Below are 20,586 nucleotides of genomic sequence, written 5' to 3'. Positions count from 1 at the left end.
CCCAACCCCATATCCCGACCTCCTATCCCGTCCTCCTATCCTGACCTCCTATCCCGTCCTCCTATCCCGTCCTCCTATCCTGTCCTCCTATCCCGACCTCCTATCTCGACCTCCTATCACGTCCTCCTATCCTGACCTCCTATCCTATCCCGACCTGTAATATCTGTACCAGGTATTGAAATATCTCCAGCCGTATGGAAGTTATGTGAAAACATACATTTCCCATTGATTTGCATGGGACTTTAAACAAAAACCCCGACCCTCACAAATGGGGGTAGTTAAGGGTTAAATTAACTATCCTATATTTTAAGTGGACATATAAGTAACATGTGACCAGGGGCGTACCTAGAGCATTTGGCACCCGGGGCGGACCCTTTGTTTGGCACCCCCCCCTCCCCCCCCCCCCCCCACACACACACATATGCACCCCCCCCCCTTAATTACACCCCCTCCCCCCAGGGGCAGACTGACAACACTCGGGGCCCCCGGACCAAAAAAGGCAAGGGCCCCTGCTAGGCTCTGCAGCTCGTCAATCTTCTGCCACGCTCCTATTCCACTTAAATCCCACACACAATAAATTTAAATTTATATACGGTATGTAAGAAACACTTTAAAGTAGGTAAATTTCAATGACCAATAATACTGGTATACAAGGAGTAAATATATACCACCACATAATAACTGAATAGTACCGCCATACTGTACTGAATAATACCACTATACACAGACCAGTATACTATAAAGGATCTGTATACAATATAAGTGATTATATACAGGACCATATGGCGGTAGATACCAGCTGTACACAGGATGGGGGAGATTTATCAAAACCTGTCCAGAGGAAAAGTTGCTGAGGTGCCCATAGCAACCAATCAGATCGCTTCTTTCATTTTGCAGAGGCCTTGTTAAAAATGTAAGAAGTGATCTGATTGGTTGCTATGGGCAACTCAGCAACATTTCCTCTGGATAGGTTTTGATAAATCTCCCCCGATGTGTACACCACATAAGCGATTACAGTTACATTTTGGGACTCACAATTACGTCTTTTCTGATCAGCGGTGTTCTCTTTCCTTTTCTTCTCCGTCCGGATAAGACCGCCATGTGGATCTCTTAACATCTGCAGGAAAAACATGTCAGACTCTGCATATATTCAGTGCCCTCCCCTCCTCTACACAATCTTTCCATCTATAGACCCACAAACTGTAATAATGCCCTCCTTGGTGTCCTGCACAGTAAAAGGGCAGGTAGGTATGTAGCCAGGTAACCCCCTCTTTCTCGTAGGTATATGCAGAGTTACACCCTCCCTCTTTCCCATTGGTATATGCAGTTACACCCCCTCTTTCCCATGGGTATATTCAGAGCTACATCCCCCCTCTTCCCCATAGGTATATGCAGAGCTACACCCCCCCCTCTTGCCCATAGGTATATGCAGAGCTACACCCCCCCTTCCCCATAGGTATATGCAGAGCTACACCCCCCCCTCTTCCCCATAAGTATATGCAGAGCTACACCCCCCCTTTCCCCATAGGTATATGCAGAGCTACACCCCCCCTTCCCCATAGGTATATGCAGAGCACCCCCCCTTCCCCATAGGTATATGCAGAGCTACACCCCCCCCTCTTCCCCATAGGTATATGCAGAGCTACACCCCCTCTCCCTCCCTTTCCCATAGGTATATGCAGAGCACCCCCCTATCCCTCCCTTTCCCATAGGTATATGCAGAGCACCCCCCCTCTCCCTCCCTTTCCCATAGGTATATACAGAGCACCCCCTTCTCCCTCCCCATAGGTATATGCAGAGCACCCCCCTCTCCCTCCCTTTTCCATAGGTATATGCAGAGCACCCCCCTCTCCCTTCCTTTCCCATAGGTATATACAGAGCACCCCCCCTCTCCCTCCCCATAGGTATATGCAGAGCACCCCCCCTCTCCCTCCCTTTCCCATAGGTATATACAGAGCACCCCCCTCTCCCTCCCCTAGGTATATGCAGAGCACCCCCCCTCCCTCCCTTTCCCATAGGTATATACAGAGCACCCCCCTCTCCCTCCCTTTCCCATAGGTATATGCAGAGCACCCCCTCTCCCTCCATTTCCCATAGGTATATACAGAGCACCCCCCTCTCCCTCCCTTTCCCATAGTTATATACAGAGCACCCCCCCCCTCTCCCTCCCTTTCCCATAGGTATATACAGAGCACCCCCCCTCTCCCTCCCTTTCCCATAGGTATATACAGAGCACCCCCCTCTCCCTCCCCATAGGTATATGCAGATCACCCCCCCTCTCCCTCCCTTTCCCATAGGTATATACAGAGCACCCCCCCTCTCCCTCCCCATAGGTATATGCAGAGCACCCCCCCTCTCCCTCCCTTTCCCATATGTATATACAGAGCACCCCCCCTCCCTCCCTTTCCCATAGGTATATACAGAGCACCCCCCCTCTCCCTCCCTTTCCCATAGGTATATACAGAGCACCCCCCCTCTCCCTCCCTTTCCCATAGGTATATACAGAGCACCCCCCCTCTCCCTCCCTTTCCCATAGGTATATACAGAGCCCCCCCCCCCCACTCCCTCCCTTCCCCATAGGTATATACAGAGCACCCCCCCTTCCCCATAGGTATAGGCAGGGTTAATAAAATAAAAAAGGATGCTCACCTGATATCCACACAGCGATCTCCTCAGCAGCAGGGGCCCGCGTCTTCTCCCCTCCACAGTACAGGCGCCGGAAGAGTGAAGTCACCGGCGCCTGTACTGTGTGCTGCGTGGGGGCGGAGGTCACGTCTCCTCTGTGTAGCTTCAAATGCGGCTCACACAGAGAGGACGCCTTCTCCTGTATGTATGTGTATCGCGCATACAGGAGAATGTAGCGCTGTCTGCTGGGGATCTGGGATGAGTTTCCCAGATCCTTAGTAGTTGTGGCGGCGGCGGCGGCGGGTCAGTCCGCCCCTGGCACCCCCCTTGAGAGTGGCACCCGGGGCGGCCACAACCCCCCACCCCCCCTTGGTACGCCACTGCATGTGACCAAGTATTATCGAAATATCTCCAGCCGTTTGGAAGTTATGCAGTAACATATATTTCCCATAGACTTGTATGGGACTTTCAACATAAACCCAGACCCTGGCAAATGTGGGGGGGAGTAAGGGTTAAATCACCTATCCTATGTTTGTTGTTGACATATAAGTAACATGTGTGCCAAGTTTCATGTTAATATCTTTAGCCGTTTGGAAGTTTTTGTAGAACATACATACATACACACACACATACACACACACACATATACACACATACACACATACATACATACATACATACATTATATAGGGGAGATTTATGAAAACCTGTCCAGAGGAGAAGTTGCCCTGTTGCCCATAGCAACCAATCAGATCGCTTCTTTCATTTTGCAGAGGCCTTGTTAAAAATGAAAGAAGCGATCTGATTGGTTTGGGCAACTGGGCAACTTTTCCTCTGGACAGGATTTGATAAATCTCCCCCATTGAGATATATATATAGATTATGGGGTATTGAAGTTAATGATGTGTGGTAGCCCAGTACAGGAGGTGCACCCCTGTACCCTTGCTGTCCTGTCAGGTGGACTCTATTGCGGAGCCCCTCTTTAATCTATGTAATGTAAATGGTTAATTATACCTTCTGTTATCCATTATAATGTCTTTATACTGTTATGTGCCTTTAAATACTGTTACCAAGTGTTGTAACCAAGGAAGGTACCAGTGATCACGTGACAAATGGGGTGACCTATGGGACCCCTCCAGAGTCCCCCATATAAACCCTGGGAGGAGCTAGCTAGCTCTCTTGAGTTCTGAGTTCATTGAACTCAAGTTCTGAAAGTGTCTGGTGTCCTGAGGAGACTGAAAGTCAAAACCTGGTAAGCTACATACGGGGTGAAGTCTGTCTAGTCAGTCCTAGTCAAGTCAGTCAAGATCAGTCTGTATAAAGTCAGCGTGGGCCTGCAGCAAATTGTCCAAAATCCACTACAAGTCCCAGCAAGCCATGAAGTCTCTGAAGTCACTGGTCACTTCCTTGGGCCTAACTGAGCTGTAAAGATTATTCCATCTGTCTGCCTCAGTAAAGCTGCCGTTGTTCGTAACTTGGCGTCTGAGTTATTATTTGCCCCGTGCCTAACCCAGGATGGTGTAGAGGTAAAGCCACACCCTGGCTTCACGAACACATGGGGTTAATGCCATCTGCCCCTAGGGTAATAACATCTGCCCTCATCACACCCTCAAAACCTAAAGGCCACAACATAACAAAATGAATGCATTGTTAGATAAATGGAATGTTTATTCTTCACTGGTGGTATTATTAAATCCAGCCACGGAAATCAGCCTGGGGGCCACATACTCTCTATTAACAGGATTTGTCAAGAGTACTTTCTGGATTAATATACCCACCACCAACAAGTAGGGGATTTAACAATTAAAAAGTACATGTGCAATTATTCTACTATAATAAAAAGTTTAATAAAAGTTATATATTTGTGCTTATAGATAGCAGTGTACTTAAAATTATTTATATATATATATATATATATCTATATATATATATATATAAATATATATATATACACAGTATATATATAAAAAATAATAGTAATGCTTTTAAACAAATAAGCATCCTAAGCATATTCTAAAAATCCAAATGCACAAATCCTAACCCACTGGTAATGGAACAATAGCTCAGCTCACATTCTAAGTTCATACCCTGTGGATTGCAAGTAAGGCTATGTTCACATGTCAGAATGTCTGCATGTAAAATCTCCCTGCAGACGTTCCACAAACTGCAGGCGCCGGCATAACAACGTTCCACAAACTGCAGGTGCCGGCATAACAACGTTCCACATACTGCAGGTGCCGGCATAACAACGTTCCACAAACTGCAGGTGCCGGCATAACAAGGTTCCACAAACTGCAGGCGCCGGCATAACAACGTTCCACAAACTGCAGGTGCCGGCATAACAAGGTTCCACAAACTGCAGGCGCCGGCATAACAACGTTCCACAAACTGCAGGCGCCGGCATAACAACGTTCCACAAACTGCAGGTGCCGGCATAAACAACATTCCACAAACTGCAGGTGCTGGCGCTAGGACCACACAGGAATGCGCCGTCTCATAGACAGCTATGCATTCCGTGCAGTGACCAGAGAAAGAATGTACAGGTTCATTCTTTCTGCGGACACAAAAAAAGCGGAATTTTGGAAACATCTGGTGGAAATTCCGCTGTGTGCACAGTGCAGCAGAATCCCACTGCATTCAACTGAACTATGCTCCGGAATCTCCGTGTAGAATACCAATGCAGAATTAGGCATGGAAATTCTGACGTGCGAACGTGGCCTAAGCATCTCTATTTAATAACTTGCGCTTTAAATCTACTCATCTGGAGTTCATAACCACTTTTTCAATCCCATATATTTTGAATGGATCTTGCATGTACAGTGATCCCTCAACTTACAATGGCCTCATCATACAATAGTTTCAACATACAATGGTCTCTTCTGGACCATTGTAATTTGAAACCAGACTCAACATGCAATGCTACAGACAGTCCAGATTTGTGAAACGTGTCAATGGCCGGAAAAATGGACCAATTAGAATTTACCAGTGAATACTGGTAAAACTCCTGTATTACTGAAGTGTATGCACTGACTGATGTCTGATAGCGCCCCCTACAGTACAGGGAGGTATTACATGTTCTGTACTCTTTACCTGTATTATTGAAGCGTATGCACTGACTGGTGTCTGGAAGAGCCCCCTACAGTAAAGGGAAGTATTACATGTTCTATCCAAGCAAGATACAGCTCACTCCTGCAATGCGCACACCTGTGTCTTGGACCCGCCGGCACCGCCCCGGCTTCCACAGTAAATCCAACACAAACGAATGTCCAGCACTAGGTATGCAAATAAAATTATTCCGTTTATTGAAGTTGCACAGGACAAACAGGTACAAGTGGTCTTTCTGACGCGTTTCGCGCTTAGATGCGCTTAGTCATAGAATAAAGACTTCACACTAAAGACACATTAAAATAGTATTTGTGAACAATCACGTGACTGATTACATGTTCTGTATTCTTTACCTGTACCAGGGTTACCTGCTCCTTTGGACACCAGGTGAGGGCGGCTCCATGTTACTTTTTTAGGACACTGTATACTGTACAGGACCCTGAAGAAGCTCCTGTCCTCTACATAGACCTGTGTTTCCCAAGCAGGGTGCCCCCAGCTGTTGCAAAACTACAACTCCCAGCATGCCCGGACAGCCTTTGGCTGTCCGGGCATGCTGGGAGTTGTAGTTTTGCAACAGCTGGAGGCACCCTGGTTGGGAAACACTGACATAGACAGTGATTACAGCTCCCAGCAGATCTTTATTACTTTTATATATAAGGACTTGCTTTATCTGTATTAGTTATCTACTTATTTTTCTTTAAAGGGTTACTCTGCTACCCAGCGTCTGGAACATTGAGTTTTGAACACTGTGTGCGGGCTTCCATGTTCACGTCCTCCCCCTCGTGACGTTACGCCCCCTCAATGCAAGTCTATGGGAGGGGGCGTTACGGCCATCGCGCCCCCTTCCCATAGACTTTCATTGAGAGGGCAGGCCGTGACGTCACGAGGGGGAGGACGTGAACATGGAAGCCCGCACACAGTGTTCAAAACCCAATGTTCTGGACGTTGGGGAGCGGAGTAACCCTTTAATCCTCACTTTTTCCTATTTTTGGATGACATTTTGGTGGCTTCAGAATCAATTACCAGGTTTCCATAGAGTTTTGGTCTCAATATACAATGGTTTCAACATACAATGGTCGTCCTGGAACCGATTTATATTGTAACTTGAGGGACCACTGTATGTTGAAGTGTAGTGTGGTGCTGGACTTGTTACGATTTATGTTTTTATTAGTTATATCACTGAAATGTTCTTACGCTCTCGTTTATAACTTTCTAGTGGTAGGTCCCACATATTTTCTTCTTTGCATTCTATGACCTATACCACATTTGTGGTGCTGCAACTAATATACTGGCCATATTTGGTAGGATTTTGTGTGACTTGCATTGTAAAAAAAAGTTTACATGGAGAAGAAAATCTGCATGTTCTGCAGGGATTAACCCCACATGTAAAAAAAACTTTTGTTCTCTAACAAGCTCCTGATGGTGGTACTGGTGGTGATAACACTAGGGGAAAGTTAAAGGGGTACTCCGGTGAAAACCTTTTTTCTTTTAAATCAACTGGTGGCAGAAAGTTAAACATATTTGTAAATTACTTCTATTAAAAAATCTTAATCCTTCCTGTACTTATTAGCTGCTGAATACTACAGAGGAAATTCTTTTCTTTTTGGAATGCTCTCTGATGACATCACGACCACAGTTCTCTCTGCTGATGTTATTATAATAACGCTTTAGTGGGATTTGAACCCAAGTCCCCAGCACTGCAAGGCAGCAGTGCTAACCACGGAGCCACCATGCTGCCCTTAGCATACATCTGCTATGCACTGTTGCTAAAATGGACAGAGATGTCAGCAGAGAGCACTGTGGTCATGATGTCAGTGTTCAAAAAAGAAAGGTATTTCCTCTGTAGCATTCAGCAGCTAATAAGTACCGGAAGGATTAAGATTTTTTTTAATAGAAGTAATTTACAAATATGTTTAACTTTCTGCCACCAGTTGATTTAAAAGAAAAAAGGTTTTCACCGGAGTACCCCTTTAATCTCTAAGTGTACTTGAGAGTTAAAGGAGAAGTATCATGCGGAAAAACTTATCCCCTATCCGTGGGAAGATAGCCAAACAGCTCTTCCATGGTGCTATATGGAGGGGACGTGTTGGTGGCCGCATCATGCGGGGATCGTAACGCACCACTCCTGGGGAGAGCCAGGGCCCCTTACAGGAGGTCTCACAGGGGGTCCCAGTGGTCAGGTGCCCCAATGATTTAAAACTTATCCCCTATCCTTTGAATGGGGGGATATGTTTTTCCCCATGATGTATCTCCTTTAATACTGGGAGTCATGTCATGTATCTCCCATACCACAGTTCATGCAGAATTTGATCTTCAATGATAGTAGGAGAGTACATCCGTACATCTACCCACCGAAAACCTAATTTGGGGAATACTGTTCTACGTGCGGACAGTACATACAAAATGGGCACTACCCATTGGAGAGTTCCCCAGATTAAAGAGGAACTGCACGAACGAACAGGATTACAAAAGTGAGGCAGAGGAGTTAAAAAGCAGATCATTGATAGGAGTTACCAAAAAAAGGAGTTGGACAATGCAATGTGAACAGTAGCCAAAAAAAGATGCAAAAATGTGATTCATTCTAAATTACAAGCTAGACAATTTAATGCTTGTCCAGTATTAACTCTTACATACACACCGTGCTTCAATAAACTAAAAAATATAGTATACAACTGTCTACATGTATTAAAAGGAGATAAGAAATTAGCTAGAATATTAAATAAAGGCTGTGCGGTAGTCCCTAAAAGAGCAAGTACACCTAGGCTATGTTCACACCTCGGAATTTCCGTGCGGAATTCCGCATTGGAATTCTGCAAGAAGATTCTAAAGCAGCAGAGTCCCGCTGAGTTCAATGGGATTCCGCTGCACTGTGCACACGGCAGAATTTACTTGACAGATGTTTCTGGCACTGAAATTCCTATTTCCGTGTCTGCAGAAAGAATGAACCTGTCCATTCTTTCTGCAGACTCTGTACGGAATACATAGCTGTCTATGAGACAGCACATTCTTGTGTGGTCTAAGCTCCAGCATGTTATATCGGCGCCCGCAGTCTCTCCTCCATAAGCACTAATGTATAACTTTTAATGAGACTCTTTATTATAGAAGAATGATTGTACTTTTTAAATGTGGTCTCAGTCCATTAAGAGTCAAACTGCTTACCTGTTGGAGGTGGGTTTATTAATCCAGGTGCACTAATAGGAAGCACTTCAGACAAAGCGGCACATGCGCGTGAAATGCATTGAGACACGATATGGGCGATTCACAGTTCTGTTACAGTGGGTGATATCCATTTTAATGCATACCCAATAAAGGCAAGTTTTATGGAAGAGCTGGATTGGCACATATTGTGGCAACCCTAACCCACCCCCTCATGGGAGGGTGTTTTTTTTTTTCTTTCTCTGAAGTCCCATGCAAATCTCTGGGACTTCCGGTATCTCCATCTCCGCATTACAATATTCGGACTGCAGAGATTGCCCGTGATTTTTAAACATTCTACTGCCCGACCAACATAATGGTAAAGTATGACTTAACTGTCCGGCAGGCAAGTGCAAAAAAAAGTTAGTGCGAGGGATGGGATATGAGGCTAGCATATTCGGATGAATTATGGGGTTGGGATATGAGGACAAGATATGAGGATAGTATATGAAGTCAGGATATCAGATCTGGATATGAGGAGGGGATATAAGGACGGGATATAAGGTGGGGTATATGAGGACAGGATTTGAGGATGGGATATGAGAACGAGAGAGTTATTAGGTAGAAAGACGAGGCAACGTTGGGTACTCAACTAGTATATCTTTATTTCATCAGTGATAGGACTATTCCCCTTTTTTAACCATGAGAAATGTAATGGTTGATGAGAGTGAACCAAGCAGTATATATGTCTGACATTTTACACATTTTACCGCCGCCAGACATGTTATCCCCTATCCAAAGGATAGTGGATAACATGTCTGATCACAGGGGGCCAAGCTGCTGGGGAGCCCCACGATCTCCACTCCGTGCCCGATGACTGGCGATCACTGCCGCCACACCCTCCCCATTCATGTCTATGGGAGAAGGCATAACGGCTGTGTACTAGCCTTCATGTCCTCTCCTATAGGCATGAATGGAGGGGACGTGGTGTGATGTTATGATCATGGAAGCCCCAAGCTTCCGTGACCGTAACGCCGCAGCACTCTATAAAAAACTTGTAACTGGTACCGAAGCCCCTAACATGTCAGCTATGTGGAATTTAATTTCCCTCCAGCTACGATTGAAATCAATAAAATATCCTGATCTCTGTTCACATTGCTCCTTTATATAATGGAAATAATAGGAAGTCTCTTTAAAAAATCTGATCTCTGTTTACAGGATGGATTTCTACTCACTAGTAACCGTCCTCTTGGTGATTCTCATAACTGTCGTGTTGGCTAAGTATACAAAGATCTTGTTGGACAGGTCGGAGCTGCCTCCTGGACCAACTCCTCTTCCCATCATTGGTACTCTTCACCTCATGAACTTAAATGATATTGTGAAGTCTCTACTGGATGTGAGTAAAGCAGGAAACAAACATATAGCACACTGTATAAAGGAAAGGATTAAAGGGGTACTCCGGTGAAAACCTTTTTTCTTTTAAATCAACTGGTGGCAGAAAGTTAAACATATTTGTAAATTACTTCTATTAAAAAATCTTAATCCTTCCAGTACTTATTAGCTGCTGAATACTACAGAGGAAATTCCTTTCTATTTGGAACACTGATGACATCACAAGCACAGTGCTCTCTGCTGACATCTCTGTCCATTTTAGCAACCTTGCATAGCAGATGTATGCTAAGAGCAGCATGGTGGCTCAGTGGTTAGCTCTGCTGCCTTGCAGTGCTGGGGACTTGGGTTCAAATCCCACTAAGGACAACAATAAATAAAGCATTATTATTATTATTATTATAACGTCATCAGAGAGAACTGTGCTCATGATGTCATCAGAGAGCATTCCAAAAAGAAAAGAATTTCCTCTGTAGTATTCAGCAGCTAATAAGTACAGGAAGGATTAAGATTTTTTAATTGAAGTAATTTACAAATATTTGTAACTTTCTGTCACCAGTTGATTTAAAAGAAAAAAGGTTTTCACCAGAGTACCCCTTTAAATACATAAGAATGAAGGCAGAACTCATCACAGAGCTCTCTGCTGACATCATGACCACAGTGCTCTCACCTCTGCTGACACCTCTGTTTATTTTAAGATAAGAAGATATAAGAAAAACATATGCTGCTCTGGACAGTTCCTAAAATGGACAGAGATGTCAGCAGAGAGCACTGTGCTCGTGATGTCAGCAGAGAGCTCTGTGTTCCAAAAATAAAAATAAAAAATTCCTCTGTAGTATTCAGCAGCTAATAAGTACTGGAAGGATTAAGATTATTTAATAGAAGTAATTTAGAAATCTGTTGAGCTTTCTGGCACCAGTTGATTTAAAAAAAAAAAAAAAAAAAGAAAAAGAAAAAAAAAAGTTTCCACCGGAGTAGATCAGTGTTTTCCAATCAGGGTGCCTCCAGCTGTTGCAAAACTTCAACTCCCAGCATGCCCGGACAGCCTTTGGCTGTCCGGGCATGCTGGGAGTTGTAGTTTTGCAACAGCTGGAGGCACCCTGTTTGGGAAACACTGCCGTAGATGGCCGCATTAGGTGTTACCTCATATTTGTGGGTGAGAAAACCCAGAAGGAACAACTAGTATTCTAATAATACGGTTATTAAAATTCATATTAAACAAAATGCTGTTATAGTCTATTCGATGGAGCTTGCCAATGAGAATCATAACTTGTCTTGTTGAATTTATTTTGTGTTTTCTCTTCTAGTTGTCCAAAAAATATGGTGACATATTTACAGTATATGAATGGAGCCAACCAGTTATTGTGCTATGTGGTCATAAAGCCATCAAAGAGACTTTAATTGACAAAGCAGAAGAGTTCAGTGGTCGGGCCTATTATCCTGTGTTCTTCGACGTTACCAAAGGAGATGGTGAGCATTGAGGCAGAAATAGTTTACTTTTGTTTGATCCTGATTAGAGATGAGCGAACTTACAGTAAATTCGATTCGTCACGAACTTCTCGGCTCGGCAGTTGATGACTTATCCTGCATAAATTAGTTCAGCCTTCAGGTGCTCCGGTGGCTGGAGACTCTTTCCTAGGACTGTATCCACCTTTTCCAGCCCACCGGAGCACCTGAAAGCTGAACTCATTTATGCAGGAAAAGTCATCAACTGCCGAGCCGAGAAGTTCGTGACGAATCGAATTTACTGTAAGTTTGCTCATCTCTAATCCTGATGTTTTGGCTCTTTATTCCATTACTCCTGATAGATGGTTGGATTAAAGAGTTTCCAGGGCAATCAATAATATAGGGATACTGAGTGAAGTAGGCCAAAAATGTGACATTACTTTTTGTTTTAGATTTTAATTATATATGTTGAGTAAATCTAGTTGGCACATAACCCGCGTTGAAGGAAAACGGTCACCCACACTAAACCTAATACACCGGGTTATGGTGCGGGTGAACAGGAGACCGATACGGGCTCTCTGACTAATATACATATCTGCAGTCCAGCGACTGGTCCCTTCTTTCTCCTGAATTGCGCGCTGGAGGCAGGGCCTGAGCATTCACGTGAACAGCGATCATGAATATTCAAATCCAGTTGGCGGGCCCGCCTCCAGCATGCAATTCAGCGCAGAAAGTAGCGGACCTTTAGAGGGACCGGGTGCCAGACTGCAGGTACGTATATGTGTGTGGTGAGCTGGGTGAGGCAATGTGTTTTAGGGTCTGGTGGTATTAACCCTTGGTTTGTCATGACGCCAGGGTGAAGTTTACTGAGTATAGAAGGCCATGCTGCCAACCGGCCCAAAAACGGCAGGAAATAAACGTAATGTCCACAGCTTGATTTATGAGATAACTGGAACTTTTACTAAACTTCGTATGCAAACAGTCTTCATAAACATACAGTCTCTCCTGAGGTAACCGGGATGCAGGTTCCTCACAGGCTTTGCTGGGACTAATAGTCTTTAGCTTTAAGCAGGCCACTGTGCTACTAATTGTATGAGTTGAGTTGAATAGTAGTCACTAGGATTTAGGAAACAGAGCTTTAACTCACGGTTCTAGTGGCTGCTGGTTCTTTAGGCGTTGGCCTAGATGCAATTGTGCTTGAATTGGTATTGCTGAAGTGTACAGGATGGTGAGCAGGAACAAGAGAACTCATTTAGTGACTACAGCCCCTTATATACTAGGGGGGGCTGGACTAATCCCATTGGTTGCAAAGCCTGTAAGTCCTGAACCCAGAGAACTCTGGATACATCACATGACATTGTCACATGACCCAGGAAGGTCCTAAATATCTGTATAACCATTATAATATATCGCGTGACCTAGGTAGGTCCTATACATTTGCACACTATACAGAAATACATTTATGAGGCGACCAAGGGGCAAGCCCTGCAGGAGAGCCCTGTGGAATGCAGGGACTCTAACTGAGGGGACTTTAGACAGGGACAGGACAAGGTCCTGTACCGGGACACCACATATGAGTCAGAGACCCTGCATCAGCCTCCTGTTCACCCGCACTATGGCCGACATTTATCATTGCCTTTAGAAATTTTTTTGTGTATAAAAAGGCGCAAGCAGAGCTTATTTGCGCCTTTTTTGTGCCTTTTGGTTTACACATTTCTGCTGATTTTGAGTTGCTATCCAATGATTTTGACAATACACGTGATATGGAAGGGTTTTATAAACTTTTTTTTTTAAAGGCGCAAAACCACCAAAAAGTCTCTAAAATGACACCAGCCCAGACTTAGCTTCTTGGTGTATGTGAAGAGTGAAATTTTTGAAAATGTGACCTGCACAAAATTTATTAAATGGTCTGCTACCTTTTAATAAATTTGGCGCTCCTACACATTACCAGTACACAAAAAAAAAAGGTGTAGAAAAATGCTTCACTTACACTTAAAATGATAAATGCCGGCCTATGTATCGGGTTTAGTGTGGGTGAACGTGTGACCATTTTCCTTTAAAGGGGTATTCTCAGCACTCGGAAATATTCGGAGAATGAATGGAGTAATGGGCAATTGTTAAACCTCACATCCTGATGGACAAAATAACCATTTGTTAGTGGTAAAGGCTCCGTTTAAACCAGAATTCGTGGCACTGATTAGGGCACAAGACTCACAGGATTGGGATAACATCCATCAGAATTTATTACCAATAATGCAACGGGAGAGGAGGCGGAGAGAGCAGCAGCTAACAGGAAGCTGGCGCAGGGAGTCATGGGAAATGTAGTCTTTATGACATGGCTGCTTACTGCTACAGGTGGCAATTACAAGAGAATGGCTGGGCCAAATTTGACAAATTAGGTATCGTTGGAAAGGTCTTTGAAAGAGCTATCAGATGAGTTAAACTTTTTTTTAAGTACCAGCGCTCCAGAGTACTCCTTTAACTACACACCTTTTCCCTTCTTGTGTATGTTGCTACACAACCTCATCTGGTAAGCGGTATTAAATCTCCTTATCTTCTTACCCTTACCCCCTAGGTTACTCCACAAGGAGCGCCTTTGCTTTTTTCTCTTTCATTTGTTAGCGGTGTCACTTTCCATTGATTACAATGATATGCTGATGCCTATAAGTGTTCAAATAGGAATTATTGGTGACTTGTGTAGATTATTATAGAAGGGATTTGTTTTCTTATAGATTTTTTATGTCTTATACAGATATAGCGTTTAGTAATGGTGAACAATGGAAGGAGCTGAGGCGTTTTGCCATGCTGACGTTGGGTAATTTTGGTGTTGGAAAAAGTAGCTTTGAGGAGAGGATACGGGAGGAGGCCCAGTACCTGACTGATGTGCTGAAAAAATCAAATGGTAAATTTATTAACTATTTTTACATGCTTCATGTACTTGTTTCCTCTGGTCTTAGGTAGTCAATGGATTCTGGATTAGTTTTTTTTTTATTTTTTATTATTATTATTTTTAAAAGTAAATTTAAACAATTATTAACCAATTATTAACCTCTATGATACACAAATGATGGCAATAAGTGATGTTTTTTTAAATTGAAATAAGAACCTTGAACACAGGGCTGGCCGGATATTGAATTATACCTTATGTGTTATACCGTTGGGTGTGAAGGGAGGTATATGGGGCAGGTGTTGTTAACCCCTTCGTGTTTGTGACGCCAGGGCGTGGTTTTAACCGCGAACCACCCGAACAGTAGCACCGCTAGTCCTAGTTTAGGCAGGGCAAATAATAGTCCAAGGCCAGGTTAGGGTTAACCGTAGCTTTACTGAGATAGTCAGATTGTACAGTCTTTACAGCTTTACTAATAATCATGTGACCATATGAAAGGTCCTTTACACTAAATATACAACCTTAACACTTTATGGGGGAACACTGCAGGTGAGCCCTGAGGACGTACAGGGACTAAACCGGACAGGACTGTAGGAACATATCCCGTACTGGGACATCACACCTTCTTGTCCACACAGTTATACCAAACAGATATACCAAACAGTGCCAAGTTATATAGTAAAGAGCATGAGGCCGAATAATGGTGACATACAATTGCCACCAACCTTACAAAAAATAATATTGCTGAGTGCCTGACACACAAATGCATACGTCCATGCAGTGCTGTACTCAAATTTACAGTGTATAACTACACAAAATATATAAAGTTTTATAACAGCAATTCTAGTGTTATCTACAAAGCCAGGCCATATGGGGCACCTGATAAGCCTTCTGTGATCCTACACAAATGACTAATGTGTATTTGACCTTTATAATGGAAAATATTTGAATGTAGGTGTAGTTGGTCATAAAACTCTTAGAAGTATTGCAAGTTTTGGAAACCATACTATACAAGTAATAGGACATCCTTCTTGCTTTTTACGACTGAAACCCCTACACTACTGTAAACCCTCTACTCTGCACAAAGATGAAGATTTATACTCTTGAGAAGAGACGTCTAAGGGGGGATATGATAAACGTATATAAGTATATTAATGGCCCATACAAAAAATATGGAGAAAAACTGTTCCAGGTTAACCCCCCCCCCCCCCCCCCAAAGGACGAGGGGGCACTCCCTCCGTCTGGAGAAGAAAAGGTTTAGTCTAAAGGGGCGACACGCCTTCTTTACCGTGAGGACTGTGAATTTATGGAACGGTCTACCTCAGGAACTGGTCACAGCAGGAACCATTAGCAGCTTTAAAACAGGGTTAGATACATTCCTGGAGCAAAATAACATTAATGCTTATGCAGAATTATAAAACTGCATCCCTTCCCCTTATCCCCTTACACCCTTCACTTCAATCCCCTGGTTGGACTTGATGGACGTATGTCTTTTTTCAACCATACTAACTATGTAACTATAGAACTAGGCATCTTGTTTGGAAACATATTTACTTCTGTGCACCTCGAATTCCAGCTATTGATTTGCTTGTTTTTATTTGTGGTTTTTAAGGATCCCCAATAGATCCCAATTACCATATGGAGCGTTGTGTGTCCAATGTTACTTGCTCTGTGATGTTTGGTAGTCGGTTTGAATACAAAGATGAACATTTCCAAAAGCTTGTGAAATGCGTCCGAGACAACTTCCGGATCATGAGCTCATGCTGGGGATTGGCAAGTATAAACTGAGATTCCAAAGGATATTTCAATAACTTGACATTTCAGTAGAAACTCTGTAAAAGGAGCCTAGGGTTACGTTTGTGCAACACTATTAAAAAAATGGTAGAATTTAAACCGCCACTAATTCACCAAATCTAAAAGTTGGCTTTAGCAATAGCTCTTAAAGGGGTACTCCACTGCCCCAGCGTCCGGAACATTCTGTTCCAAACGTTGGGTGTGGGTTACGGTGGTTGTGACATCACGGCCATGCCCCCTCGTGACGCCACACCACATCCCCTCAATGCAAGTCTATAGTAGGGGGCGTGGCAGCTGCCACGCCCCCTCCTATAGACTTGCATTGAGGGGGTGTGGCATGACATCACTTTGGGGCGTGGCTGTGATTTCACGACCCTCACATCCCGCACCCAGCATTCGGAACAAAATGTTCCTGACGCTGGGGCAGTGGAGTACCCCTTTAAGAGCTATGGCTAAAGCCAACCTTTAGATTTGGTGAATTAGTGGCGGTTTGTGGTGGTATGGATGGCGTTAGTGTGACAGTGAATGATGATGGTAAGGGCAGACCATTCCAAGTGTGAGGTCTCACTTGCATATGGTAGACCGAGAATCATGGGTTCCCATTACCATCAGAAACACAAAACCATGTTCTTAATAATGAGGGAGAGCAGACATAAGGATTTCTCTCCCTTTAAATAGACTATGGTGCAGCTTCTAATTCCCCTTCACATTGTACTCCACATATATCCTGCATGTATCTCTAGGATTAGTACAGGGAAGGAAGATACATACAACAAGAACTTCAAAGGGGTTATCCAGGAATAAACAGACCTACAGTAATTTCCTTCAAAGACCGCTCCCTGTCTGTCTCCAGGTTGGGTGTGGTATTAAACCTTGGCTCCATTCACTTCAATGGAACTGAGCTGCAGAATCACAACCAACATTGAGACAGACAGGGAGCGGTCTTTGAAAGAAATTATCTCTGTTTTTCGATTCCTGGATAATCCCTTTAATCAGTTTACTACACTAGACCACCAGGGATCCTAGTAAGATCTCTTTACTACTATAGGCTTCAAAGGATACTGATGTTAGTCCTTAACAATTATACCTCACTCAGTACAATTCACTAGGCTAGACCACTATGGATGCTGATATTAACCCTTAACAAGTAGTAAAGGGGTAATATCAGCACACTGGACCACCAGGGATGCTGATATTAACCCTTAACAAGTAGTAAAGGGGTGATATCAGCACACTGGACCACCAGGGATGCTTGCATTAAGTTGTTCAATAGGGTGGACCTTCAGGGTTATCACCATTTACATTCATAATCCATATAGACCACCCAGGATAAATATTTCAAACACTAAGCCACCCTAGACCACATTGGATGTTATTAAATGTTATTCTAAATTCTTTTGAGAGCCTTGAGAATTTTTACCTTTATGTATATGTAAAAGACATGTATTTGTTTACAAAAACTGGCTATTGTTCTGTTTTTTAGCTATACAACATATGCCCAAGTGTTATGAAGCACCTACCTGGACCGCACCGTAAAATCTTGGAAAACTTTGTTTTTCTGGCAACCTTTATCAAGAACAAGATGGAAAATAACATGAAGACTTTGGACAGTAATAACCCAAGAGACTATATAGACTGTTTCCTGATCAAAATGGAGAAGGTACAAGCAAAAGCCAAATATTTGTCTCCAATATATTACCAAGCAGTATTTATTACGTATGGTGAATCCCTGTATCTGCTTGTTTTTTTAAACACAGGAAAAGAAGAATACATCAACATTTTATAATCCCAATACTTTAGTGATGAGCTCTGTGGGCTTGTTTTTTGCGGGGACAGAAACAGTAACCTTAACACTGAGATTTATGCTCCTTTATTTCATTAAACACCCCAGTATAGCAGGTATGTATGTAAGGGCGGACATGTCTGCAACAGTGTATTTGACATGATGAAAAATGTAAAATAACAATATTTAAAAATATATTTTTGTTTTTTATTTTTTCCTCAGAAAAAGTCTATAGAGAGATAGATGAAGTCATTGGCCAACGTCCACCAACGTATGAGGACAGACACTATATGCCTTATACAGCGGCTTTTATAAATGAGGTCCTGCGGTATGCTGATGTAATACCATTGTCTCTTCCTCACAAACTGACCGCGGACACTCAGATTGGCAATTATAGATTCAAGAAGGTAAATAACTATCATCTTGTAGAAAAAACAAGAAAAAAAACCAAAATGATAATACAATAAGTTTAATATTTTAAACCATAGGGAACAGCTTTCACGCCATTACTTTCAAGTGTACACAATGACAAGTCACTGTTCAATAATCCGGAGAATTTTGACCCAAATAACTTTTTGAATGAAAATGGGGAACTAAAGAAGACAGAATCGTGGTTTCCGTTTTCTGCAGGTGAGAATGATATAAATGTAGATGTTGAATTTGCAGGGAAGTGTTTTGTGGAAGTTTTTCAGGGAAGTAAATCTAGAGGAAGCGCACATACGTTTCCTATTGCATTTAATCTTAGAAGTCTGTGCCACACCTCTATCATGTCTCCTGGAAAGGTATAAATTACCGTATTTATCGGGGTATACCACGCACCGGCCTATAACACGCACCCTCATTTTACCAAGGATATTTTGGGGGAAAAAAGTTTTTTACTCAAATATCCTTGGTAAAATGAGGGTGCGTGTGTGTGCATGCGTATACCCCGATACACCCCCAGGGAAGGCAGGGGGAGAGAGGCCGTCGCTGCCCGCTTCTCTGCCCCTGCCTTTCCTGGGGTCTAGAGCCGTGCTGCCACCGCCACTTCTCTCCCACTGGCTGTCTGTGCCGCTGCCCGTTCTCTCCCCCTGACTATCGGTGCCGTTCTATAATTACCTGTTGCCGGGGTCGGGTGCGCGGTGCTTCAGGCCTCCGGTGTGCGTCCCATGCGTCGTTGTTATGCACTGCACGGCGCGGCCCAATGGCGAGTGACGTCATTGCGTCTCGCAGCGCATAGCAACGACGCAGGGGACGCCGGAGGCCTGAAGCAGCGCGCACCCGACCCCGGCAACAGGTAATTATACAACCGGGGATGGGGAGGCAACGGGGCAGCGGCACCGGCAATGGGTGCCGCTGCCCCTTTTCTCCCCCTGTCTGCCGGCGCCGCTGCCCCATTGCCAGCGCCGCTTCTCTCCCCCTGGCTATCGGCGCCGGCAATGGGGCAGCGGCACCGATAGCCAGGGGGAGAGAACGGGCAGCGGCACCGATAGCAGGGGGAGAGAAAGGGCAGCAGGACACTAGACCCCAGGACAGGCAGGGGCAGAGAAGCCGTCAGTGACGGCAGGTCTCTGCACCTGCAAAGCCGCTGCAGTTCACTGATTTAAAGCGCCCACTTTAAATCATTGAACTGCAGCGGCTTATCAGCGTATAACACGCAGGTAGACTTTAGGTAAAAAATTTTAGCCTAAAAAGTGAGTGTTATACGCCGATAAATACGGTAGTTGACCACTGAGAGTTCCCAATTTGTTAATAGGGAGTGTCCATACATAGTCAGCCACTGTCAGCGATTTGACAGCATCAGAGTAGGCAGGTACAGGTCCTATAAACAAAATTAATGGTAATGCACAGGAGAAATACATGAGGAACAGCACAACACCATTATTGTTATTTTATGAGGAATCGAGGTTTTTATTAAAACAGTCATGTCAGGAGAGCTGACAGGTCCTTTTCAGGTTATGTTCACATGACGGAATTTCCAAGCAAAATCTGGAGGAAAAATTCCACTCGAAAATTTCTGCGGCAGATCCCAATTCTGGCCTCGGCTGAAAAAAAATGACATAAATTTTTTCATCTGAATGCCCTCGGAAATGCATTGCCATCTATGGAGATGGAGCATTTCAGAGCGGTCGTAGCGCTGGCATATTCTGTCGGCGCCTGCTGTCTGTGGAATGTCCACCCAGAAATTTTACGGGAAGACATTCTGTCAAGAGAATATACCCTTAAGGGGGCTATTCCTCCAAATTAAAGTGCTCATCTATCCATAGAGGGTGTCATTAATATATGACTTTTGGGACCCCCACCAATACTTGAGAATTGAGGAGTTATAGTGCCAAATCAGCGATCCTTTTGTCATACATGCTCAATGATTTCCCTATAAAGAACCAGTCACAGACCAAATTGGTAAAACAAAAAGCTTGTTTCTTCATATGCCATTGGCACA

The 20,586-nt window shown here is 43.8% G+C and overlaps 1 protein-coding gene across 3 annotated transcripts in view; it reads left to right on the top strand.

Annotated features, from left to right (window-relative positions):
• Positions 1-20,586, top strand: part of LOC130292048 (cytochrome P450 2F2-like) — a 28,907-nt gene that overhangs the window by 3,133 nt on the left and 5,188 nt on the right. For 2 of the 3 annotated variants that reach the window (XM_056541492.1, XM_056541491.1), the window contains exons 3-10: positions 10,084-10,261; positions 11,562-11,724; positions 14,453-14,602; positions 16,200-16,360; positions 17,865-18,041; positions 18,139-18,280; positions 18,387-18,571; positions 18,653-18,794. In XM_056541492.1, the coding sequence (XP_056397467.1) occupies positions 10,085-10,261; positions 11,562-11,724; positions 14,453-14,602; positions 16,200-16,360; positions 17,865-18,041; positions 18,139-18,280; positions 18,387-18,571; positions 18,653-18,794 (1,297 nt within the window). In that variant the 5' untranslated portion in view covers position 10,084. Of the gene's footprint in view, positions 1-3,858; positions 3,878-10,083; positions 10,262-11,561; positions 11,725-14,452; positions 14,603-16,199; positions 16,361-17,864; positions 18,042-18,138; positions 18,281-18,386; positions 18,572-18,652; positions 18,795-20,586 lie in introns of those variants that run through there. The other variant, XM_056541493.1, reaches the window with a different exon arrangement.

Source organism: Hyla sarda, chromosome 9 (genome assembly GCF_029499605.1).
Source record: "Hyla sarda isolate aHylSar1 chromosome 9, aHylSar1.hap1, whole genome shotgun sequence".
NCBI classification, from domain to species: Eukaryota; Metazoa; Chordata; class Amphibia; order Anura; family Hylidae; genus Hyla; species Hyla sarda.
The sequence above is the reverse complement of the archived record's forward strand: the minus strand, read 5'-3'. Positions and strand labels throughout refer to the sequence as shown.